Here is a 27,720-nt window from a genome sequence, read left to right as displayed (position 1 = left end):
CATGTTAAAACTGACAGCACTTAATATAGAAACAAACATGGTTAGTTTTAATTACGGGATGGGAGTACATTTAAAAAACATAAAAGATTTACATAGAATCATCCAATCACAAATGCCAGATTGGTTAATCTGCACTGAATGCTCTCTACGAACACTGCTGGTCAACTGATTCTGATTTTGTTAGTGGAACCTTGTCCAGTAGGGGGATATTCTGTCATGGGTATTCACTTTTCCAATACACCGCCTGTGTGTGACACCCACCCAAACGGAAAGAGGAGGCTGTGCAGTGACGCTGTGGTAAGACAGTATATATCATTATACATCGAATGCTGAACGGTTTATCTGGGTATTGATGTGTATAGAAACACGAACATAATGTAACTGGTCATCTTATTTATCAAGTATTCCGTGTTGAGGATATTAACTCTCTATCCAAGATCACAACAAAGTCGTGTATTGTATGTTGGATTCGTTCACATACAGATCATGACGAGTCAACGTTAATCGATAATTAAGTGTATATGTTGTCAACACTGTGTGTGTATTAATATCCTGTACTTGTTTATACCATGGTCACCACAATATCCAGTGTGTTACCTACATAACTACATACTGTTTACAACACGGAAGTCAGTCGTCTACTTTCGTTATGGTAATGATGACCAGTGACCCACTAGGAATATGGCGGGAGATATTCAAACGTGTTTCGGCTGCCAGTAGTTTCGAGTCAAGAGAATGTCACAATACCAAGCTACCCTATCCACAATTGCAGGCTTAACATTTCAATGGAGATGTTTCAGTTGAATACTTTACTGTTTTAATTTTATCATAGAAAATAATTATGGTTAGGTGGTTGTTTAACATCTCACTAAAACAGGTTGTTATTGTATGTATATTTTACTGTTTCCTTTTTCAGAAAACTAAGAACAATTCTTTACATTTAGCAAATAGACAGTATCTGGTGTACGATTATGCAGCCCCGTGTTAAGTTTTCCCTGAATTTGATCACTGGGTGTTTGGACATCTGAAGTATGTCATATCTTTCATTTCCCAATGATATGGGAATATGTGTCTTGTACATTTGATATGTCATGCCAATGGTTAATCTTCAGATCGTAGCCTCACAAAAGTTTGTTCCCTTAAAACGAAAATAGTTGTGAGTGACCCTCGTATACAAGGTCAAGTTCACCGTGAAGGGCATTCGTAATCTTCGTTTGCCAATTTAACTTATGCTGATACTTTTTTTAATTGTTATGCATGTAGTTGTTATGTTATTTGAAAACACACGCATGACAAGTGGTGACAGGTCACAGTGACCTACCTTCATTTGGAAGCAAACGCTGGACTTTTGTTGCCACATTGAATTCTATTAAGGACCAACACGTGTAGTTAATATGCAATCTGGATCGTCCCATGGAGTCCCCTTGAACCTTTTTGGAACGATAGTGAAGGTCAAATTGGGCCTCAGTGTCATACAGTCAAAAATGTACTTTGTTCACAATAACTCCAGCAGTGTTTACTACTCTAGGAGGAAGGTTTGTATATATCATCCTTGGGGTAGGTCATTTGAGTGGCAAGGTTGTGCGCTACCTTTGAATGAAGTTCAAGGTTATTTAATCAAGGTGCATACAACTTTCTTTTTGAGGTAGCTAGAGGTATCAAACTTTTGTTAGTTTCTATGTTCTCATATTTTCACCACCATTTTGCCCTTAACGCTAAATGGAATCTGTTTCGGCAGATAATGTAGACTCAGTAGACTGGTTATTCTCTTGAATGTTCCCTAACCGGAAGTGATGTCATATGACTTGCAATGATGTCATTACAATAGGGGGCGGTCGGGTAGCCTAGTGGTTAAAGCCTTCGCTCGTCACGCTGAAGACCCGGGTTCGATTCCCGACATGGGTACAATGTGTGAAGCCCATTTCTGGTGTCCCCCCGCCGTGATATTGCTGGAATATTGCTAAAAGCGGCGTAAAACCATACTCACTCACTCACTCACTCATTACAATAGACATGCCTTCAGGTTCCTCAGTACTGTCAAGGTCGACTTCTGGAAATGGCGGTGAGGGGGGACTGTTTTTTCAGGCACTTCAACATACATGTAGTCTCCTAGTTTCAACAGAGTATGTTCAGGACAAAAAGAAGGCGTCTGCAAACTGCAAAAGTATTTTAAAAAATTCGTTTGCTATATACTATTGAATCCAAGAAGGGTCATTGTCTCGTTATCGACTAGTCGCATTGTCGCTCTTGCAAAAATAAGCAAACAGTGTCAAATATTAACCACAGCGTGAGAATGCGACAATGCGGCAACACTAAACTTTGACCATTTGTCCCATTGCCGCGCTTTGAATAAAATATTCATTATTTTGCCAAAGGGCGACAAGGCAACATTTTCCAGGTCGAAATATGTCAGGTTGTTGCTTTGTCACATGATCAAAAATGTGTAAATAGGACATTAAAATGGATGACAATGCGACAATATGACATATTGATAATGTCGCGTTGTCGCCCTTTTCGATTAACCCTGCACACGAGTAGTAAGCGAATAAATCTACCCATGCGCAGAAATGGTTATACTCCTTTTTAAACTCCAGTGGTCTTTCGTTAGCGACAATGGTTCTAAAACCAAAGTAGCAATGGCAATATTATCGGTTGCTCTTCACAAAATTAAAACAAATCGTTCATTGTTGCTGTAGAAATTATTTCGTATCATTTTCTTGTCGTTCTGTGGATTTTTGAAAACAAACGTGTTATCACAGCAAGAAAAAAAACTCTTTGCATTTATATTTGATTTAGTTCCGGTCTCTCGCCAGGTCGTTTCAGTTGCGTCTCCGAGGCGTAGCAGAAAGCTATCTTCGTGGGTTCGAATCCCAGCACCATACACATACATCACTTGAGACTTTCCCCTCACTTCAAGCTGACAGGCAGTGAAATAACTGAAATATGGCTCAAAGTGGCATTAAACCGAACTTGCTCGCTAGCTCAAATCCACGAATTCGCTGTGCAGAGTTGCATCTCCTTGGCGTGCCAGAAACCTATGGTCGTGATTTCGAATTCCAGAATTTAACCTACCGTATATCCTTGATTAAGCGCCTGGCCGAATATTTGATTGAGCCACTATTTATATAGCATTCAGTATTAATATGTGGCATTGTTGAGCTATCGCTCATTTCAACTCTTTTTTCACACATTTTGTATGGACCGACAATGAGACATATATCGACCTGGTAAAATGCTACAAATTTGTTTTAGTAAGGGCAACAATATACTTTCTAGGGGTCCATAATATACTGATACTTTGGGAAGGTTGAAAGTAACTCAACTGGGTTATTTGGCACATGATTACACGGGAGACCAAAGAATATTACATAAACCCAGGGTACTGTTGAAATCCTGAACCTTAACATGTTTCAGATGGCAACCTCTCAGAAGCTTACGGAACATTTCCTGACCTGTACAATATGCACAGAGGTGTTTGATAATCCCTGTACGCTGGTGTGTAATCACACCTTTTGTCGGAAATGTGTTGTCAACTACACCAAGACCAGACCAGAAGCCATCAGTGCCAAGTCCCTCCTCTGTCCATTCTGCAACAAGATGACGAAAGTGTCTGCTCCTGAGAGACCAGTGGAGGAGTGGGCGGATGACGTCAAGCCAATCTTTATCATCCAGGGACTCTTGGACTCGTTTGGTCCGGGATCTAAAGGTGGATACATCTGATTTTCAGACAGACAGACATTTTTAATTTTCCCGAAACACCAGAGCTACACCGACACTATGTGCATGAAGCTCCAAACTCGCTGTACTATTGACATACTTGAGTTTTTGCACAATCGTTTCATCTGTCATAGGACTCATGAACAAAGACGTTTGAAAAAGTGAGTGTTTACAGACTTGCACTTTTGGAAGTAGTTCAGGCATTCCATTCATTTCAAACCGTATCTAACTCGCTATGATCGGCACTGGCCTTTGGTGGTTTATGCCTTTGACGATGTTGAGATTTACGTAATGCAGGCACATGGTTGTCGTCTTTCCACTGTGCATGAATATCAATAAAATCACTGTAGATATTGGAACTCAGAAATAGAATGGGATTATTTAGGACAGGATTTCTCTTCCTCTGTCCCGCTCAGCCCTGCAGTCCCATTCCACTGTCCCGTCCTGTCCTACCCGGCCCCGCAGTCCCAAGCACCATGTCCACCCCGCCCTGAGGTCTCATTCATCTGTACCACTCTGTCCAAGCCAACCCTGCAGTCCCATTCCCCTGTCCCTCCCACCACTTCATTCCCATGTCCCTTCCTGTACTACCCAGCCCTGTAGTGCCATTCCCTTGTCCCGCCCTGTCCCACCCACCCCTGCAGTCCCATTCCCCTGTCCCTACCACCCCTGCAGTCCCATTCCCCTGTCCCTACCACCCCTGCAGTCCCATTCCCCTGTCCCTACAACCCCTGCAGTCCCATTCCCCTGTCCCGTCCTGTCCCTAACACCCCTGCAGTCCCATTCCCCTGTCCCTCCCACCCCTGCAGTCCCATTCCCCTGTCCCTCCCACCCCTGCAGTCCCATTCCCCTGTCCCACCCACCCCTGCAGTCCTATTCCCCTGTCCCGTGCACCCCTACAGTTCCATTCCCCTGTCCCACCCACCCCTGCAGTCCCATTCCCCTGTCCCTCCCACCCCTGCAGTCCCATTCCCCTGTCCCGTGCACCCCTACAGTTCCATTCCCCTGTCCCACCCACCCCTGCAGTCCCATTCCCCTGTCCCACCCACCCCTGCAGTCCCATTCCCCTGTCCCGCCCACCCCTGCAGTCCCATTCCCCTGTCCCTACCACCCCTGCAGTCCCATTCCCCTGTCCCTACCACCCCTGCAGTCCCATTCCCCTGTCCCTACCACCCCTGCAGTCCCATTCCCCTGTCTCGTCCTGTCCCTCCCACCCCTGCAGTCCCATTCCCCTGTCCCTACCACCCCTGCAGTCCCATTCCCCTGTCCCTACCACCCCTGCAGTCCCATTCCCCTGTCCCTACCACCCCTGCAGTCCCATTCCCCTGTCTCGTCCTGTCCCTCCCACCCCTGCAGTCCCATTCCCCTGTCCCTACCACCCCTGCAGTCCCATTCCCCTGTCTCGTCCTGTCCCTCCCACCCCTGCAGTCCCATTCCCCTGTCCCTACCACCCCTGCAGTCCCATTCCCCTGTCCCTACCACCCCTGCAGTCCCATTCCCCTGTACCTCCCACCCCTGCAGTCCCATTCCCCTGTACCTAACACCCCTGCAGTCCCATTCCCCTGTCCCGCGCACCCCTGCAGTCCCATTCCCCTGTCCCTCCCACCACTTCATTCCCATGTCCCGTCCTGTACTACCCAGCCCTGTAGTGCCATTCCCTTGTCCCGCCCTGTCCCACCCACCCCTGCAGTCCCATTCCCCTGTCCCGTCCTGTCCCTCCCACCCTTGCAGTCCCATTCCCCTGTCCCTCCCACCCCTGCAGTCCCATTCCCCTGTCCCGTCCACCCCTGCAGTCCCATTCCCGTCCCTCCCACCCCTGCAGTCCCATTCCCCTGTCCCGTGCACCCCTACAGTTCCATTCCCCTGTCCCACCCACCCCTGCAGTCCCATTCCCCTGTCCCTCCCACCCCTGCAGTCCCATTCCCCTGTCCCGCCCACCCCTGCAGTTCCATTCCCCTGTCCCTCCCACCCCTGCAGTCCCATTCCCCTGTCCCTAACACCCCTGCAGTCCCATTCCCCTGTCCCACCCACCCCTGCAGTCCCATTCCCCTGTCCCTAACACCCCTGCAGTCCCATTCCGCTGTCCCGCCCACCCCTGCAGTCCCATTCCCCTGTCCCTAACACCCCTGCAGTCCCATTCCCCTGTCCCTAACACCCCTGCAGTCCCATTCCCCTGTCCCGCCCACCCCTGCAGTTCCATTCCCCTGTCCCTAACACCCCTGCAGTCCCATTCCCGTCCCTACCACCTCTGCAGTCCCATTCCCCTGTCCCTACCACCCCTGCAGTCCCATTCCCCTGTCCCTAACACCCCTGCAGTCCCATTCCGCTGTCCCGCCCACCCCTGCAGTCCCATTCCCCTGTCCCTACCACCTCTGCAGTCCCATTCCCCTGTCCCGCGCACCCCTGCAGTCCCATTCCCCTGTCCCTCCCACCCCTGTAGACCCATTCCACTGTCCTGCCCTGTCCCGCCCACCCCTGCAGTTCCATTCCCCTGTCCCTAACACCCCTGCAGTCTCATTCCCCTGTCCCTAACACCCCTGCAGTCCCATTCCGCTGTCCCGCCCACCCCTGCAGTCCCATTCCCCTGTCCCTCCCACCCCTGCAGTTCCATTCCCCTGTCCCTAACACCCCTGCAGTCCCATTCCCCTGTCCCTACCACCCCTGCAGTCCCAATCCCCTGTCCCACGCACCACTGCAGTCCCATTCCCCTGTCCCGCCCACCCCTGCAGTCCCATTCCCCTGTCCCTCCCACCCCTGTAGTCCCATTCCACTGTCCTGCCCTGTCCCGCCCACCCCTGCAGTCCCATTCCCCTGTCCCGCCCACCCCTGCAGTTCCATTCCCCTGTCCCGCCCACCCCTGCAGTCCCATTCCCCTGTCCCTCCCACCCCTGTAGTCCCATTCCACTGTCCTGCCCTGTCCCGCCCACCCCTGCAGTCCCATTCCCCTGTCCCGCCCACCCCTGCAGTTCCATTCCCCTGTCCCTCCCACCCCTGCAGTTCCATTCCCCTGTCCCTACCACCCCTGCAGTCCCATTCCCCTGTCCCGTCCTGTCCAGCCTACCCCAGCAGATACGAGCCACCACTGAGAACTGAGACTCACCTATTTGCTAACAAACGTGTATTGCAGGGTCTAAGAGTTCAGGTTGTAAAATGACCATCTACTGTGCACTCACGAACTGGGTACTAAATAGATTTCCATAAGTGATGAAATATATACCAGATGCTTAAGTAAGTAGGTTTAATTTGACTGGTCCATCTCCTGTTGCTGATAGTGTTTCCGTTGCTAGAAAGATATAAGGAGATATAAACACATGTAAATAGTTTAAGTGGGTGAAATGTTATTATGCAACTGCAATGTGTTTACAGACACGACCTACTGTACCTACTGCCAAGAAGATGGGGAGACAACTCCGGCTGTTGTTTGGTGCTCGGTCTGTGATGAGGCACTCTGTGACAAATGTACTGGAGCTCACAACCGCATCCCATCATTTCATCAGCATGACGTCACTAACCTGTCTGGAGAGGTGAAGGCTAAGGGAAGACCAAAGGTCAAGGTCATGTGCAGAGAGCACAGACAGGAGTCGCTAGAATTTCTCTGTACGGATTGCAAGAAGGCAGCATGTCATAAATGTTGCATCATTTACCACAGGAAATGTGACGCCGTTGTCACGATCACGTCACAGATAACGACAATGAAAAGACAGCTGAGAGAAGTGAAGAAGGCATTATCAAAGAAGGAAGATGAGATGAAACTACGTGTGAATGAAAAGAAGTCGAAAGAGAAATTAGGGAGAGATCATTATTCACGGATGAAATCGAACATTCAGTCCGCATGCCAGAAAGTTATCAATCAGGCCAAGGAGAAGGAGAGGAAGCTGTTAGATCAGATGGAAGACATTTCATATAAACACATCGGGCAACTGAAAGCAGACATTAAGTCAGGTGAGATGTCAGTACAGATGTACCAACAACAGGTGGAGCTGATAGACCAGACAATCTGAGTGTGACATGGATGTGTATGAGATGTATCAGGGATGTGAGGCGGGTGATGTGGAGGCTGTCGGAGACGCAGACCTGAAGGAGAGAGGAAGAATATCCAAGGTCACATTCAGACAGGACACGGACAAGCTGAGTAAATCTCTGGACGATCTACAGCTGGGTGAGATAGACGTCATGTATGAGGGTGAGCTGGACCTGAAGGCTACTCCTGTGTTACAGGACACCATTAACGTCACAGTAGCAGGCGACAGTAAGACATCATACCCGACTGACGTGACAGTGATTGTGGTGAATGGAACAGATACAGTTGTAGTCACTGACTACTACAACCATAGTGTGAAGTCCTTCTATACCAGGGATAACCAGACACGTCACAGTAAACTCAGTCTGGGTGGTCAACCATTGGGTCTGACAAAGTTGACACACAACCAGGTGGCCATCACTGTCCCGTATGCGAATCAGATTGTAACAGTAGAAGTCAACCCTGGCATGGTGCTGCTGTCAACCATATCAACCAGCAAACTGTACTGGGGCATAACGTCTCTGACACCATCAACACTAGCAGCTAGTTCCCAGTCTCCTCCCTGTGTTGATATCCTGGATATGACGGGAAACGTGCTGAGGTCAATCAGTCCACGCCACAATGGTAGCAACATCTTACGATGTCCCAACTTCCTCTGTACCACGAGGACAGGAAACATCCTGGTGTCCGACAGTGGAACCAAGTGTGTCGTGTGTCTGACCCCCGAGGGAGATGTGGTGTTCACCTACAGCCCGACAGGAGACACAGCACTGAAGTATCCCCAGGGTATCACAAGTACCAGCACAGGTGACATCCTGGTGACAGACTTCTCTCTGCACAGTGTCATCCATCTGACGGAGTCAGGACAGTTTGTCAGAAACATACTGACACAACAGGACAGTATCAACTGTCCCCGGGTTGTGTGTGTAGACGGACATGGCCACGTGTATGTTTGTCTCAGGAGGGAAGGAATTATTAAGGTGTTCACATGTAAACACTGACAACGTGTGTTTGTGACATATATATGTGTATAGAACTCTCTCAGGTTGCTGTCGTCTTTAGGAAGGAATTCATAAAAGCCCAAACAGTAGGATCTGATTATCCGCAAGTTGCCTTATGGATGACGATGTACTATTCTCTATATCTCAGTCACATGCATGTCTCACAGTACACGATACATCAACTGTGTTTTAAAGACATCTCAGATACGAGACCTGTCCATGTCTATCTCAAATACATCAACATAGTGAAGTAATCAGGATTACCAAGACGAGTGGTGGACGGTCATACATTTATTGATTTTATGTGTACATGTTATTTATAAATGTCGACAGACCTGAAATTTGATCTGCAAGTTCTGTTTTGGATTACTGGTAAGTTAAGTAAAACAGTTAATGAAAAGCTTGAAACCCTTTCCATATTCACAAGAAATCTCTTCCGAAAGCATTTCTTATAAGTCAAGGTAGATAATCAAGAAATGAACTGAATTCATAAGTTACTTCACCTCAAACACAATAAGAAGGAGAAATAAAACTGTTATCAAAAATATAATTTATTTTTAAGTTTTTGAAAAGTTAATAGCCACCAATCTTGCTGCAGACAGTCCCTGTTCGTCACACCAAGCATGTTAATTCTGCAAGCAAACACAACGACCACTTTTGCAACTTATTAGGTATCCAAGCCACAATGGCTGAGAGCTCTGTTGTCATTGTTGGATTTATTATTATCATTATTTCCCCCGATTTTTGTACCAGGGACGCCTCAATAACCGGAGTTATTCCTATTATTACCAGGTACAATCAGCTCCCTACGTACAAGGAGTGATCTATTTTTACTAAAACATTTATAATGATGTAAATTTCAACTTAAAATCCTGTTTTAAAATTACAACACTGATAAACTGCAGATGTAAAACTTTAAACAAAACAATCCTAAAACTGTACAATAAGATGACGTGTATTTATACAATATATAAAAGAGACAAGTTGAGGACAATGATGTAAAAGACAAAAGGAGGAAACATGACGTTAATAATGTGACTGCAGGTGTATAACAACACTAATACCACATTTTCTCTGAGTGACCAGGAACATTGTTTTATCATTTCAGGGTTACGATGTTACAGATTTATTATCTTCTTTTCTTCATAAAAGACAGTTGGTTATTGGAGATGTGACACTATTTACAGCCCCAGTGCTTTTCTTCATTGAACTGTTTAAGTCCGGGCATTTACACGAGGCAGGACTTATGTCTCAACTCTCACTGAGTGAAAGTATGTTACTTCAGAACTACACAGGTACAGCATGGTCTTGAAGCACGACTACATATACTACAGCATACCACGGTACTCCTTGCTAGAGAGGTTCTCAAAAACACAATGTCAGCTGTTAAATATGGAGCAGTTATTCTCCTCTGGACCCACCCCGCAGATCTGAAACTGTGTCTGTATATGTGCAACACTGAGACAGAAATATGTCAGCATCAAGATCTTGTACTACATCACATGGTTACGTTAAGCATCCAATGTTATCCAACTTATAATATCTCTATTCTGTGATGATAAACACCCCAGAGACATTTGCCGGCACAGCTTCGTTTCAGTAGTGACATGCCCAGCCACAAAGACTCCTAGGCACATACTCCGTACAGGACATAAAGGCACAGTGGCGATTTAGATAAAAGATTGCCATGTCTCTAGCTCACCTGATCTGTAGCTCACCTGGATATGTAGTCAACAGTTTAAAATGTTAGCAACGAAGATTTGGGAGAATTTAGGAGGATCACATTTAGCAGTAACAAGAACAAAGATCTGATGTTCATGAGATTTGTCTCGGATGTTTAACACTTTGGTGAAACCCACAACCACACACGTCTAGAAACATAATCCTGCGAACCGGGATTCCAACCCCAAATTACGCGCAGCAACACTACACAGGAATTCCGGCACCTGCGATGATGGCCAAGTTGCCTAGAATGGGTGAGTGAGTGAGTATGGTTTTATGACGCTTTAAGCAATATTCCAGCAATATCACGGGGTGGGGGTGGGGGTATGGGGGATGCCAGAACAAGTTGCCAAGTAAGAGATGACACAGTTGACTAAACAGACCAGCTCTATCACACTTTGTCAACAATAATCAAGCTGTCAATGAAGGATGGAATCTTGAAGGTTGAAGAGTGGCCACCTTCATCTAGTATCACACTTTCACAAGAAGGATGATAGTTCAGTTTTTAAGTACATTATCACAAGTATATAGGAAATAATTTCAAATTGCCGACAACCAAAAAAACCATGAACATATAGATACGAGACATGAAACTGTAACTAGTGTTACTTGTTGCCCAGGTCAAACCAGCTCATATGCATTAAAAGATAAATAAATACAAATATTCTGATAAACAAGAATCAATGTATATACATATTAAAAGAATACTAATACCTTAAAAAACTACATCATCCATCCTACTTAATATTATATTAAAAAACTTATTGATGTTAATATTTCAATCTTATGTTTCATACTTTGTCCTATCCTATCAAATAAAACACGTTTGATGTTCAGATCCTTCACTAAGGGGGATGTGTCAAAAGTTCTCACAGCATTTCCAAATCTGAATGTTAGTATAACAATATACATGCCCTCTATGAACTGAACAAGACGTATATTTACCACGAGAATCGATGGAATTGAGTGTAAACACATGAGAATGACTGAATACAGCAGAACCAAAGGACACATTGTGATAATGAAGGTCTCACTGAAACAATAAGGTTCATGTTTGGAAATGATGAGCATGCTTTTGACACATCCATTTATTATTTACAAATGTTTCATAGAATATCACATGCTTCAGTGGGGAATGAAGCCTTAAATATGGACAGCTCTTGCACAAATAGTCTTTAAAAAAATCCTGTAAATAGTTAGGATCTTCACCGAGACAGACTCTTGTGGAGCGTCACCTTTTCTTGCTCGTCCGGGGTCCTTTCTTGTCCTCCTGGAACCCAAGGAATAGATTCACATGACGCAGGTTGTGTGGGGACAGGCTGTGTTCATGTTTACTCTGCTGCAAAGTAGGGCTGGGACGGGTAACTCGGGTACTCGGGTCAGGCGGGTAGTGAGGAGGACCCGGGTACCCACAGGACTCCCCGGACCTGTTGTTAGTCCTGGATATATTGTTCCATGACAAAAATCTCTACAACTCTATGTTTAAACTACAAGTCACACATGTTCGCAGTTCTTCCTGACTACACCCATTCCTTCTAACTTTTATATGTTTGAATAAAGATAAAACTTCAATCAACTTCAATCAACTTCAGTGTATATCGTTTCATATGTGTATCTAAAGACATTTTACTAGAGCTATAGTCAAACTTTTCCCAATCTTGAGACCTACAGCGTGTACCTGGGAAGGGTCGGGTAAAAGGGGGTGGGTACCCGAGTAATAAATTTGGACTTGTCCCAGGCCTCCTGGAAGGTGTGGGAGACATCACCAGTGTAAGTAAGACCTGCTTTGAGTTTTTACTTTTGAAGTATATCATTTAATTTGCATCTAATTTTGATTTTTGACTGGTTAAAAAGTCAGGATTTTTTTACATGACAATTCTATGATGTGATCTGAACTGGCAACCATATATCTTGTTTAGTATTGTCATCCAGTGAGTTCCCACTGATCCACCAGGGCAGGTGATGAGGTAAAGATTCACTGAGACACTGGGGCAGGTGATGAGGTAAAGATTCACTGAGTCACCGGGGCAGGTGATGAAGTAAAGATTCACTGAGACACCAGGGCAGGTGATGAGGTAAAGATTCACTGAGTCACCAGGGATGGTGATGAAGAAAAGATTCACTGAGAAATCAGGGCAGGTGATGAAGTAAAGATTCACTGAGTCACCAGGGCAGGTGATGAGGTAAAGATTCACTGAGACACCAGGGATGGTGATGAAGAAAAGATTCACTGAGAAATCAGGGCAGGTGATGAAATAAAGATTCACTGAGACACCAGGGCAGGTGATGAGGTAAAGATTCACTGAGTCACCGGAGCAGGTGATGAGGTAAAGATTCACTGAGACACCAGGGCAGGTGATGAAGTAAAGATTCACTGAGACACCAGGACAGGTGATCAAGTAAAGATTCACCGAGACACCAGGACTGGTGATGAAGTAAAGATTCACTGAGACACCAGGGCAGGTGATGAAGTAAAGGTTCACTGAGTCACCAGGACAGGTGATCAAGTAAAGATTCACCGAGACACCAGGACTGGTGATGAAGTAAAGATTCACTGAGACACCAGGGCAGGTGATGAAGTAAAGGTTCACTGAGTCACCAGGGCAGGTGATCAAGTAAAGATTCACCGAGACACCAGGACTGGTGATGAGGTAAAGATTCACTGAGACACCAGGGCAGGTGATGAAGTAAAGATTCACTGAGTCACCGGGGCAGGTGATGAAGTAAAGATTCACTGAGACACCAGGACAGGTGATGAAGTAAAGGTTCACTGAGACACCAGGACAGGTGATCAAGTAAAGATTCACTGAGACACCAGGACAGGTGATCAAGTAAAGATTCACCGAAACACCAGGGCAGGTGATGAAGTAAAGATTCACTGACACACCAGGGCAGGTGATGAAGTAAAGATTCACTGAGTCACCGGGGCAGGTGATGAAGTAAAGATTCACTGACACACCAGGGCAGGTGATGAAGTAAAGATTCACTGACACACCAGGGCAGGTGATGAAGTAAAGATTCACTGAGTCACCGGGGCAGGTGATGAAGTAAAGATTCACTGAGACACCAGGGCAGGTGATGAAGTAAAGATTCACTGAGTCACCGGGGCAGGTGATGAGGTAAAGATTCACTGAAACACCAGGGCAGGTGATGAGGTAAAGATTCACTGAGACACCAGGGCAGGTGATGAAGTAAAGATTCTCTGAGACACCAGGGCAGGTGATGAGGTAAAGATTCACTGAGACACAGGGGCAGGTGATGAAGAAAAGATTCACCGAGACACCAGGGCAGGTGATGAAGAAAAGATTCACTGAGACACTGGGGCAGGTGATGAGGTAAAGATTCACTGAGACACTGGGGCAGGTGATGAGGTAAAGATTTACTGAGACACTGGGGCAGGTGATGAGGTAAAGATTCACTGAGACACCAGGGCAGGTGATGAAGTAAAGATTCACTGAGACACTGGGGCAGGTGATGAAGTAAAGGTTCACTGAGACTACAGGGCAGGTGATGAAGTAAAGATTCACTGAGACACTGGGGCAGGTGATGAAGTAAAGGTTCACTGAGACTACAGGGCAGGTGATGAAGTAAAGATTCACTGAGTCACCAGGACAGGTGATGAAGTAAAGATTCACTGAGACACAGGGGCAGGTGATGAGGTAAAGATTCACTGAGACACCAGGGCAGGTGATGAGGTAAAGATTCACCGAGACACTGGGGCAGGTGATGAGGTTAAGATTAACTTAGTTACCAGGGCAGGTGATGAAGTAAAGGTTCACTGAGCCTACAGACAGGTGATGAAGTAAAGGTTCACTGAGCCACTGGGTCAGGTGATGAAGTAAAGATTCACTGAGCACATGGTTTGTGACAGTGTGCGTCACCCTTCAGTTAGTTGATACATGTGCAATGCCATTGCTGCACATCCTAGGGCACTAATGGCGAGCCCAGGGTATAAGTATCAAATAAATACAACCCCTCCCCCTCTCCTTCTCCCCTCACCTTCTCCTTGACGTAGCCGTGCTCCAGCAGGATTTCCCTGGAGAGGTTATTGATGTGCTTGAATCTGTCCGGGCCGAGATGGATGCCACCGTACCACCGAGTCACCACCACCATCACGTTCTCCGCATTCAGAATCTAGAGGAAGAGGCATCACTATATTGACAATCGCTGGAACTATTAAAAAAAAAGTTTTTTTAATTTCTCTCAGCTCTCTATTTATGCCAAACGCTACCTCTACCATACTGTGCTTGAATAGCATACGCTGTTGTAAGTAATTTGGTTTGGAAAACTTTTACTGAAGAAACTGTCCATCTGGCCCTCCCTCCTCAGGTTTATAAACCTCCGGTGACGTCATCCTATTGTTCTCCAGTGGCAATAAATCTCATAAACAGGGATGTTATAATATCGCCAGCATTTTATATTTTAAATAATTTATCCCAGTGAGTGTACCACTAGGCTACAGATACGCTGATATATCACAATGCTTTAAAAATGTCTTTTTCAAGTACCATATGCCTGCAACAAATATTGTACGCCCGATTCCTAAGGTTCATGGAAAGCATGTTTGAAATATAAAAATGTTGATAAATGTTGCCATAAGTTTCTTTTGTTGGATAAAACACTTCTCCTTGGGTTTTCATGATATTAATTTAAAACCCTTATCCTTTGAATAAAACCTCATATAAACCTAAAATATCCTAAAAACCCTCGGACATGCTTTGTCCTACACGTATAACATCCACAGCTGAAACAGTTCTCTGTTACATGCCTCGCTGCCCTTACATTGAGGAGATGCAGCATTCTCTGTCCAGCTCCGAACTCTCCGTCGTCCTCACAGCTCTGGTACATGATGTCCGAGTTGGGGACTCGGATCCTGAAACACGAGTGAAGTAATCAGACAACAATCATTGAACAGGCACCTGGTGTCCTGGAGTATTCTCCTGACTTCTTATTCAAGTCCAGGACTGTCAGAAATCATTAGCATGCAAATCTGACGACTGCAACATGAGACAGGTGTAGGTGGATTACGACGAAGGGTATGGTGCTGACAAACCTAGAAACATAATCGAGGTGAGACGGGATTCGAACCCACATCACTTGTACAAGGGGTGGCCGGGGGTTCCGAGTCAACTATGATGAACTGTGTTGCTAATAGGGCAGGGACAAGTCCAGATTTAGGACTCAAGGAGTTGGGAACAAAATGTCCGATTGGAATTGTTTTACTGCAGCCCTGGCAAAAACAGTTTAGATTCATGTATCAAACGATCAGATCATGTGTACACTGAAGTCGACAGAAGCTTTATCTTTATTCAAACATATACTAAAGGAATGTATGCATTGTCAGAAAGAAATGCGAACATTAGCGACTTGTAGTGTAACCACTGAGCTATGCTCTGTGTTTTTCATTAAATATATCAGGCAACTAACCACAGGTCTGAGTAGTACTGTGGGTACCCGGGTCCTACTCAGGACCCGCTTGGCCCGAGTACCCGAGTTACCCATCCCAGCCCTAGCTGCTAATCAGTTTTCAACTTTAATGCAAAACCATGGATCGATTTCACTGGGCCATCAGTGGCCAGTCATTTTAAACACATAACTATGAACCCAAAGATCGATTTCACTGGGCCAGGTTCCGTCCGAATTAACGAGGTTTCATTGTATACATTTATGTTAATAGGTGCGTGAATGATGTGTCACATCGCAGAACGCAATATTTAATCTCTGTCTTGTCAGCCTGGGCCAAGAAAACCAGTGATGACATCAACGATCCACGATGTTCGCCACGGTGCCACACAATCAGCCAGGTCACACACTACACTCCCTCGATCCCCAGGAGTCTTCAGCATGACACCAGATCTTACGCTTGGCAAAGTATATTGGGGACTAGGTTTGTCACAAAATCTAGGTGGCGACCTCACCCGATAGATACCGCCATGCATTATTGAACCAGTTGTGTGATGAGGTGAAATAGGGTTTAACGAAGTGCACACGAGATTGGTGTTGTTTGGAGAAAGGGGATGCCATTGTGACCCATCTAGCTCCTGTGTTACCTAGGGTCATTCATTCGATGGCTATCATTAGGTTGCCCTGAAGTTATTTAATTTACAGAACACAAGGTGCTTGATGTGAGTGAGTTGGAATTTACCATGTAATCAGCTATAATCATGTCATGAATATGAGGACGATATCTCACTCCGATGTGAATCATTGTTGTTATCTTCACATCAACTCTTGCCAACCACACATATATTGTCATGTGGGCACATATTGCAGATCCGGCTTGTAAATAGGAAAACAGGTCGAACAAGCCGCTATTCGAAAGTTGTAGCCATCCCTCTTGTCACATCGTCTTGTTGATAGTTTTTGTCCTCTGAATCTTTATGGATAGATCCAAATATGAAACAAAACGAGGTGGTTTCTCTGATCTCCTTTATTTCCTGCTCAGGTGGGAAAACTAGTGGATAGGAATTGGCTATTTGGCCGTTATTGAACGGTATCAGATCATCGTTATACCTGAAGCTGAAGACAAACCTTTTGGCATTTCACATCTTGTCTTGTCAGTAAAGTTCAGCAACACATGAGAAGCAGCCATTGCTGGACTGGTGTGTAACCTGATGGAGTATCAACAAAGCTGGTACTATTGCATGTAAATATTTATTTCATGACAGAGTTGTGTTCTTTATTCAATATTATCATATACCTCCCAATATAACCATGGACCTCCCAATATATGCATGGGCCTCCCAATATAATTGTCTCTAAAGTGATGATCAGTGATGCTTTTTACAAAGGACACAATTCAACGGTGACAATGCACGGACCAACTTTCCATGCTTACATACACAGCATTGTTATCTTGTTCCTTCAGTGAACAAGGTGATTTGTAGATTAGGCCAGACCAAGTATCCTTTAGCCTTAGGTGTGGTTTTCTTTTTGTTAAAGTTAAGTAAAACAGTTGATCAAAAGCTTGAAACCCGTTCCATATTCATAAGAAATCTCTTCCGAAAGCATTTCTTATAAGTATTGTTGGTCAAGGTAAATAATCAAAGAAATACACTGAATTCAAAATTTAATTCACCTCAAACTCAACAAGAAAAAGAAACAAAACTTTATCAAATCACAAAATGACTTCATTTTAATAGCCTTAGCGTGTACTGCACGCCAATCTTCCTGCGGACAGTCACTGTTCGTCACACCAAGCACGTTAATTCTGATGATGTAAATTTCAACTCAAAATCCTGTTTTAAAATAACAACACTGATAAAACTGCAGATGTAAAACGTTTAACAAATCAGTCCTAAAACTGTACAATAAGATGACGCGTATTTATACAATATATACAAGAGACAAAGCTGAGGACAATGATGTAAAAAGACAAAAGGAGGAAACGTGACGTCAATGATGTGACTGCAGGTGTATAACAACACAAATACCACATTTTCTCTGTGTGACCAGGAACATTGTTTTTTTCATCTAGCTCCTAGACCTGGATGTAGAGTGGTGGTGTTATTTTTTCAGGGTTACGATGTTACATATTTATTATCTTCTTTTTTTCATAGCAGGGAAAAGACAGTTGGTTATTGTAGATCTGGCCCTATTTACAGCCCCAGGGCTTATTTACATTGAACGGTTTAAGTCCGGGCATTTACACGTTAAGTGTCATCTCTCACTGAGAGAAGGAATGTTACTTCATAACTACACAGGTACAGCATGGTCTTGAAGCACGACTACATATACTACAGCATACCACGGTACTCCTTGCTAGAGATGTTCTCGAGGGAAACAAAAACACAGTGTCAGCTGTTTGGGAAAAAATATTCTTATCTTGACCAACTGTGACAATACTTTTTGCAAAACTGAGAAAGAAATATGTCAACATCAAAGTTTTGTACATCAGATGGTTATGTTCAGCATCCTGTGTTATCCAATGTAGGATATCTCCATTCGGTAATGATAAACACCCAAGACCCAATGGTCGCCACAGCTTAGATTCGGAAGTGACATGCGTACTTACGTCCCTTCGATACTTGAACAAATCAGATTTTAAAATGGTGCTTTTACTTGAAAAGTTGTTCTCTCCTATCACTAACAAAGACAACATACTAGCGTACCTTCGCTCCTTAAATAAACCAAGAGACCTTTAAAAACGACGCTTAAAACGAGTTGTTCTCTCCTATCACTAACGAAGACCACTTACCAGCGTGTCTCCGATAGTTACACAAAACAGGAGACTATTAAAATAAGGTTTTTGCTTAAAAAGTTGTTCTCATGAGTATTGACACTCGAGTCGTGATCATATTGCTGCTTCTTTCATAAGGACAAGACGACTTGAATGGACGACTATTTTAGCACTGCTAATGCAACATAACAGTTGGGCGTTACACCGCTTTGAACAGTATTTGCGCTATATAACAGTGTGTCAGCTTCATGTGGGAGAAAAGGGCCAGAAGTGATGGAGATCTAAGTTGTTTACAACTTTGGTGAATTTGAACCCACGATCATAGGATTCCGGTACGCCAAATGGACGCAACTCCGCACATCGTGTTGCGGCACCTCTGACAACTGCGTGACACGGGCCCAGCCATTTGTGGAACGTTATCTTGTCCGAGTAACTCTCTTTAAAAAGGGAGCCTCGGGTCGGGTCGCCCTACTTAAAACCCATCAGTGTGAGTCATCCTTGCGTGATGCACGTGAAATATATTCTCTGCGCTGTTACAGGAACGCCAAGCTTGGTCCAGAGCTGGTGTTCACAATGTGTGGTACACCGCTCTTCACAGTTTCGTCGGGTGCTATACGAATATTTTCATCAATAGTTTGCAAGGTTTTAAAACATGCTGACTTTGGCCTTGAACAAAGATATATATATTTTTTTCTGATTTTCCGTCAAGGTTTATTTAATTGCTTCAACGTGAACACCGTTACAGGTGACAGGATGTAACACGACATTATACTTATTACGTTCTGAGCTGTTATGGATGATGCAAATATTTAAAAATATTTAATAAACTGGCGCACCCCAAAAAGATAACCTGTAATTGGACACAATGACTATTTACTATATAAAATAAAACATAGAAATAATATCGTGGTAAAATATGTCTCACAAATAAAACCAAAATAAAAACTGTTTAGACCACAGGTAGCAAATGAACACAGTAGCCCAGAGAGAGAGAGAGAGAGAGAGAGAGAGAGAGAGAGAGAGAGAGAGAGAGAGAGAGAGAGAGAGAGAGAGCTGTTGCTGTCGCCCATTGAAGACCGTTTCATCCATCTCCAAACCCACTTCATCCCCGTCACAACAACGTCATCCACGGCAATTGTACATCATGTCAGTAGACTGACAGTGTCACGGAGATTGAAGGAACATGGTATCCGATCACCTCGACCCGACCGTGGAATGACGTTGACGTCGGCGTTTGCAGGTTCAAGACTAGGGGCGAAACGTTTTCTCTGATGAGAACAGATTTTACCTTTTCCGAGCTTATGGTGGTCAGCGTGTGTACAGACGTCAAGGTGAACGCCCATCACCGAACTGTGTCCAAGAAGTTCAGCCATCTGGAGGCAGTGGCACCATGGTCTGGGGGGGAATCTGTGGAAACTTGAAGAAAAGCTGGTTAGGAACCGACCATTTGATATGTACCCATGAATTGATTTCACTTGGCCCGTCGTGTCAAATCATTCCTAGAACGTAAGTACACACCAATAAGTCTCTGGAAGGGGCGGTTGGGTAGCCTAGTGGTTAAAGCATTCGCTCGTCACGCCGAAGACCCTGGTTCGATTCCCGACTTGGATACAATGTGTGAAGCCCATTTCTGGTGTCCCCCGCCGTGATATTGCTGGAATATTGCCAAAAGCGGCGTAAAACCATACTCACTCACTCCAGGCTCAGGACAGACGTTTTATCCACTGGGCAACTGAGGCGACCCTATGCTCCTGAAACACCAGTGAAGCTGCTACGTGTGATATATGTTATGTAACATACAACTTGAAAGACACATTTGTCTTGGCTTCATTTTATGCGCTGCTTCATCGAGAGACTGCATGACCTGCACGGGACCGTTTAGGGTAAGTGCGCCTTGGCGCCGCAAGTCCCTATGCAGAGATGCGTCCCTCGGGGAAGCCACAAACCTGTGATCGTTGGTTTGAATTCGGTACACTCAGAATAGGTCTCTTGGTGTGTAAGCTCCGTGCCTCTGTTCTTTGGTTTCACCAAAGTGGTATTTAAACGACTCTCCGTGACGACTCTCTCATAATGATGGACCATGCGCCGGAATTCGTGTACAGAGTTGTACCCCTTAGTCGTATAAGGATCCACCGAACGTGTGTCCACAATTATCCCTGATTTAGATCTATGGTAGCACCGTACACATGCCTGTGGGATTTACGGCATTGACGTCTCTGACCTGCGTCACTTCGGACTTCGTTTCAAATTAACCTGTATTAACGTGGTTATAACTGTTACAGAATAAAGAACCCGCCCTTCAATACTGCCTTACAAGAATATATGGATGAAGTATGATTGATGAAACACTAAAGGACTAATATCCCCTTTGGTCACATATGGCTGTTACATATGCTCTTCAATAGGAATCTAAACATCCCCTTTAAGCCATCCATTTCATTCTTAGACACGACCAACAAGAACAGAGAGCTATGAAGACTAACCACGAGGTTTCACGAAACACAATTGAACAAACCAGTTTTAAACTACGTTCCATGTACATAGGTGGATCCATGGGGTGGGGGAGGCGTTCCTGACCCCCTCCTTTTGAAGACCCAAATGTAGTATGTTGTAGGCAGTACAGGGGCGGTCGGGTAGCCTAGTGGTTAAAGCGTTCGCTCGTCACACCGAAGACCCGGGTTCGTTTCCCAACATGGGTACAATGTGTGAAGCCCATTTCTGGTGTCCACCGCCGTGATATTGTTGGAATATTGCTAAAAGCGGCGTAAAACCATACTCACTCACTCACTCACTGTAGGCAGTACAGTAATCTGAGAGAGCATTTTATATTTGGAATCCTCCCTTTTAACTATGCTGGATCCGCCATTGTATGTATATGAGTAGCCTTACTGGTTCTCAATGCCTTAAAATGTTACCACGGAATGGACAGGAAACTATCATAATAACCAACATGTTCCAGCTTTAAATAAGTTTCAGGTGAGAATCGTCGTGGTAGCCCAGTATTAAGTCTGGTTGTGATGAGAGTGTGACGTGTTGAACATGCTGTGTACATCTGTCATCTAGCCTACTTAATTGTGAACTGCATGTGATGCATATCTTAAACAAACTGCTGACCCGAGATAACCAATGACTGACGACGTACATAGACAAGCCATGGACATTGCACCTAGTCCACAGTTTCCCACCCAACTCGGGGGGATCACACATAGAAGTTATTGCGCCCACCTTCAACACGAGATTTTCACGCAGTTCTCGGACTACGTTACCAGTGTCTCATCACCAGCAAGGTAATGTTGCGTGTCTATTTGCCTCGTGTTTTCCTGCCTGGTGCTAGGTATTCAGTGTGTCAGCAGCTGAGCAGTTGCTACATTTGACTAAGCAATTGCTACATTTGACTAAGCAATTGCAACATTTTGCTAAGTAATTGCTACATTTGGCTAAGCAGTTGCTACATTTGGTAAGCAGTTGCTTCATTTTGCCAAGCAGTTGTCAACCATTTCTAGAACATAGGTGCACACCCATAGATCTATTTCACTGGGCCTACCGTCTCCATACATTTATACAACATAACCACACACCCATGGACTTATTTCACTAGGCCACCCATGTCCTGACATTTATAGAACATTACTACACACCCATGGATCTATATCGCTTTGGCACCCGTCTCCTTACATTTATAGAACATCACTACACACTCAATGATCTATTTTACTTAGCCACACGTGTCTAGGAATTTATAGAACATTACTACACACCAGTTCCGCGCCAGATGTCACTTGCTTCAAAATATCTGTGGTCACTTTCAGCATAAGTCATCATGTTAAAAACTACAGCACTTAATATTGAAAAAAACATGGTTAGTTTTAATGACTGGATGGGTGTAGATTGAAAAAACGAGGATAAAAAACGAGGATCCAAGATCACAACAAAGTCGTGTGTGGTTTGTTGTATTCGTTCATATACAGATCATGAGGAGTCAACGTTTATCGATAATTAAGTGTATGTGTGTGTATTAATATCCTGTACTGGTTTATACCATAGTCACCACAATCTCCAGTGTGTTACCTGTATACCTACATACTGTTTACAACACGGAAGTCAGTCGTTATGGTAATGAGGACCAGTGCCCCACTAGGAATATGGCGGGAGATATTCAAACGTGTTTCAGGGCCTAGTCGAGTCAAGAGAATGTCTCAAATCCAAGCTACCATATCCACAATTGCAGACTTCATATTTCAATGGAGATGTTTCAGTTGAATACTTTACTGTTTTAATTTTATCATAGAAACGAAGATTCATTAATAATTATGGTTAGGTGGTTGTTTAACATCTCGCTAAGACAGGTTGTTATTGTATTTTTATTTTACTGTTTCCTTTTTCAGAAAACTAAGAACAATTCTTGACATTTAGCAAATAGACACTATCCGGTGTATGATTAAGCAGCCCCGTGTAAGTTCTTTTTCTGAATATGATCACTGGGTGCATGGACATCTCAAATATATCATATCTTTCATTTCTCAATCATATGGCAGTATGTTTCTTGTACACTTGATATGTCAAACCAAGGCTTAAGGTCATCCTCAAGGTCAGTTGAGACGAAATACCTGTGAGTGACCCTCGTATACAAGGTCAAGTTCACCGTGAAGGGAATTCGTAATCTGTGTTTGCCAATTTAACTTATGCCGATATTTATTTAAGTGTTATGCATATAGTTGTTATGTTATTTGAAAACACACGCATGACAAGTGGTGACAGTTCACAGTGACCTACTTTCATTTAGAAAGCCGTACTTCTGTTGCCACATTGAATTCTATTAAGGACCAACACGTGTAGTTAATATGCATCTGGATCGTCTCATAGTATCGTCTTGAACATTTTGAGACAATAGTGAAGGTCAAATTGGGCCTGAATGTCATACAGTCAAAACTATACTTTGTTCACAATAACTCAAGCAGTGTTTACTACATTAGGAGGAAGGTTTGTATATATCATCTATGGGTGGGGCATTCGAGTGGCAATGTTGTGCGCTACCTTTGAATGAAGTTCAAGCTTATTTAATCGAAAGTGCATACAACTTTCTTATTGAGGTAGCTAGAGGCATCAAACATGAAAAATTTGGTTAGTTTCTATGTTCTCATATTTTCATATTTTCACCACCATTTTCCTCTTAACGCTAGATGGAATTGATTATTAATTTGCTCTTAACGTGACTTCTGGAAAGTGCGTTGAGGGGGGATTGTAGTCTAGTCTTCTAGTTTCAACAGAATATGTTCAGAACAAAGAAGGCGTCTGCACCATGTCCAAAGTTTAGCAAAACAATTCCTTTGTTATATACTATGGAATCCTAGAAGGGTCATTGTCGCGTTGTCAGCTTGTCACATTGTCACTCTTGCAAAAATAAGCAGTGTCAAAATTTAACCACAGCGTGAGAATGCAACAATGCCACAACACTACACTTTGACCATTTGTCCAATTGTAGCGCTTTGAATAAAATATTTATTATTTTGCCAAGGGGCAGCAAAGCAACATTTTTTCCAGGTCGAAATATGTCAGGTTGTCGCTTTGTCATATGATAAAAAATGTGTAAATAGGACATTAAAATGGATGACAATGTGCGAAATATTGATAATGTCGCGTTGTTGCCCTTATCGATTAACCAGGCGCACGTGTAGTACTCGAAAAAATTGACCAGGAAAATGCTACAAATTAACAAAATGTCGTGTTGTCGCATTATCGCATTGTTGTGTTCTTGTTAATTTTGACACGTTTGGCTTGTTTTTGTAAGGGCAACAATATACTTTTAGGAGTCAATAATATACTGATACTTTGGGACAGCTTGAAAGTACTCCAACTGGGTTATTTGGCACCTGATTACACGGGAGACCAAAGAATGTTACATAAACCCAGGGTACCGTTGGAATCCTGAACCTTAACATGTTTCAGATGGCAACCTCTCAGAAGCTAACGGAACATTTCCTGACCTGTACAATATGCACAGAGGTGTTTGATAATCCCTGTACACTTGTGTGTAACCACACCTTCTGTCGGAAATGTGTCGTCAACTACACCAAGACCAGACCAGAAGCCATCAGTGCCAAGTCCCTCCTCTGTCCATTCTGCAACACGATGACGAAAGTGTCTGCCCCTGAGAGACCAGTGGAGGAGTGGGCGGATGACGTCAAGCCAATCTTTATCATCCAGGGACTCTTGGACTCGTTTGGACCAGGATCTAAAGGTAGATACATCTGATTTTCTCCCAGACGGAGTAACTACTAACAATCAGAGCTACATCGACAATATGTGCATAAAGCTCCAAACTCGCTGAACTATTGACATACTTGAGTTTTTGCACAATCGTTTCATCTATCATAGGACTCACGAACAAATACGTTTGAAATAGTGAGTGTTTACAGACTTGCACTTTTGGAAGTATTTCAGGCATTTCATTCATTTTAAACCGTATCTAACTCGCTATGATCAGCACTGGCCTTTGGTGGTTTATGCCTTTGATAATGTTTAGATTTACATAATGCAGGCACATGGTTGTCGTCTTTCTACAGTGCATGAATATCAATAAAATCACTGCAGATATTGGAACTGAGAAATAGAATGGGATTATTTAGGACAGGATTTCTCTTCCGCTGTATCGCCAAGCCCTACAGTCCCACACACTTGCAGTCCCATCCCCTGTCCCGCCCACCCATGCAGTCCCAGTCCTCCGTCCCGCCGTCCCTCCCACCCCTGCAGTCCCATTCCTCTGTCCCGCCCTGTCCCTCCCACCCCTGCAGTCCGATCCCGTCCCTCCCACCCCTGCAGTCCCATTCCTCTGTCCCTCCCACCCATGCAGTCCCATTCTTCTGTCCCACCCTGTCCCTTCTACCCCTGTAGCCCCGTTCCACTGACCCGCCCTCTCCCTCCCACCCCTGCAGTCGCATTCAACTGTCCTGCCATGTCCCTCCCACCCCTGCAGTCCCATTCCACTGTCCGTCCCACCCCTGCAGTCCCCTTCCCCTGTCCCATCCTGTCTCTCCCACCCCTGCAGTCCCATTCCCTTGTCCCGCCCTGTCCCACCCACCTCTGCAGTCCCCTTCCCCTGTCCCATCCTGTCCCTCCCACCCCTGCAGTCCCAGTCCTCTGTCCCGCCCACTCCAGCCGATATTTTGCTAACAAACATGTATTGCAGCATCTAAGAGTTCAGGACATAAAGTGACCAGCTACTGTGCACACGCGAACTGGGAACTAAATAGATTTCCATAAGTGATAACCTGTATACCAAATGCTTAAGTAAGAAGGTTTTATTTAATTGTTCCATCTCCTGGAGCTGATAGTGTTTCCGTTGCTAGAAAGATATAAGGAGATATAAACACATGTAAATAGTTTAAGTAGGTGAAATGTTATTATGCAACTGTAATGTGTTTACAGACACGACCTTCTGTACCTACTGCCAACAAGATGGGGAGACAACTCCGGCTGTTGTTTGGTGCTCGGTCTGTGATGAGGCACTCTGAGACAAATGTACTGGAGCTCACAACCGCATCCCATCATTTCGTCAGCATGACGTCACTGACCTGTCTGGAGAGGTAAAGGCTAAGGGAAGACGAAAGGTCAAGGTCATGTGCAGAGAGCACAAACAGGAGTCGCTAGAATTTCTCTGTAAGGATTGCAAGAAGGCAGCGTGTCAGAAATGTTGCATCATTTACCACAGGAAATGTGACGCCGTTGTCACGATCTCGTCACAGATAATGACAATGAAAAGACAGCTGAGAGCAGTGAAGAAGGCATTATCAAAGAAGGAAGATAAGATGAAACTACGTGTGAATGAAAAGAAGTCGAAAGAGAAATTAGGGAGAGATCATTATTCACTGATGAAATCAAACATTCAGTCCGCATGCCAGAAAGTTATCAATCAGGCCAAGGAGAAGGAGAGGAAGCTGTTAGATCAGATGGAAGACATTTCATATAAACACATCGGGCAACAGAAAGCAGACATTAAGTCAGGTGAGATGTCAGTACAGATGTACCAACAACAGGCTGAGCTGATAGACCAGGCTCTACAATCTGAGTGTGACATGGATGTGTATGAGATGTATCAGGGGTGTGAGGCGGTTGATGTGGAGGCTGTCGGAGACGCAGATGTGAAGGAGAGAGGAAGAATAACCAAGGTCACATTCAGACAGGACACGGACAAGCTAATTAAATCTCTGGACGATCTACAGCTGGGTGAGATAGACGTCCTGTATGAGAGTGTGCTGGACCTGAAGGCGACTCCTGTGTTACAGGACACCATTAACGTCAGAGTAGCAGGCGACAGTAACACACCGGACCCGAGTGACGTGACAGTGATGGTGGAGAATGACACAGATACAGTTGTAGTCACAGCTTGCAGCAACAGCTATGTGAAGTCCTTCTACCCCAGGAATAACGAGACACGTCACAGTAAACTCCGTCTGGACGGTCAACCATTGAGTCTGACAAAGTTGACACACAACCAGGTGGCCGTCAGTGTCTGGAACATCAAACAGATTGTAACAGTAGAAGCAAACCCTGACCTGGTGCTGCTGTCAACCGTCACAACCAGCAAAAAGTACTGGGGCATAACGTCCCTGACACCATGAACACTAGCAGCTAGTTCCCGGTCTCCTCCCTGTGTTGATATCCTGGATATGACGGGAAACGTGCTGAGGTCAATCAGTCCACTCCACAATGGTAACAACATCTTACGATGTCCCAACTTCCTCTGTACCACGAGGACAGGAAACATCCTGGTGTCCAACAGTGGAACCAAGTGTGTCGTGTGTCTGACCCCCGAGGGAGATGTGGTGTTCACCTACAGCCCGACAGGAGACACAGCACTGAAGTATCCCCAGGGTATCACAAGTACCAGCACAGGTGACATCCTGCTGACAGACTTCTCTCTACACAGTGTCATCCATCTGACGGAGTCAGGACAGTTTGTAAGAACCAAGCTGACACAACAGGACGGTATCAAGCACCCCGAGGGTGTGTGTGTAGATGGACATAACCACGTGTATGTTTGTCTCATGAGGGAAGGAGTTATTGAGGTGTTTACATGTTAA

General features: G+C 44.6%; 1 protein-coding gene and 1 pseudogene across 1 annotated transcript; one reads left to right on the top strand and one right to left on the bottom strand.

The window, feature by feature from the left end:
* Positions 1 to 254: 254 nt before the first annotated feature.
* On the top strand, positions 255 to 27,720 carry LOC139454570 (uncharacterized; annotated as a pseudogene).
* Positions 9,023 to 15,331, bottom strand: LOC139454571 (protein IMPACT-like). Its single transcript, XM_071236368.1, has 3 exons — positions 15,244 to 15,331; positions 14,461 to 14,595; positions 9,023 to 11,731 (listed from the first exon to the last, which is right to left on the bottom strand). Exons 1-3 carry the CDS (start codon positions 15,307 to 15,309, stop codon positions 11,693 to 11,695), a joined length of 240 nt encoding a protein of 79 aa, XP_071092469.1. The 5' UTR covers positions 15,310 to 15,331; the 3' UTR covers positions 9,023 to 11,692.

The sequence above is a fragment of the Haliotis cracherodii genome, unplaced genomic scaffold (genome assembly GCF_022045235.1).
Source record: "Haliotis cracherodii isolate W230 unplaced genomic scaffold, xgHalCrac1.p SCAF_10, whole genome shotgun sequence".
In the NCBI taxonomy this organism is placed as follows: Eukaryota; Metazoa; Mollusca; class Gastropoda; order Lepetellida; family Haliotidae; genus Haliotis; species Haliotis cracherodii.
The sequence above is the reverse complement of the archived record's forward strand: the minus strand, read 5'-3'. Positions and strand labels throughout refer to the sequence as shown.

What these genes read in the sequence shown, in the direction of transcription:
- LOC139454571 (XM_071236368.1), bottom strand. Translation starts at nt 15,309, where the DNA reads ATGTACCAGAGCTGTGAGGACGACGGAGAGTTCGGAGCTGGACAGAGA. An exon ending in GAATGCTGCATCTCCTCAAT is followed by an intron (nt 14,596 to 15,243) that starts GTAAGGGCAGCG and finishes CTCTTCCTCTAG; the next exon opens with ATTCTGAATGCGGAGAACGT. An exon ending in ACGGCTACGTCAAGGAGAAG is followed by an intron (nt 11,732 to 14,460) that starts GTGAGGGGAGAA and finishes CTTGGGTTCCAG; the next exon opens with GAGGACAAGAAAGGACCCCG.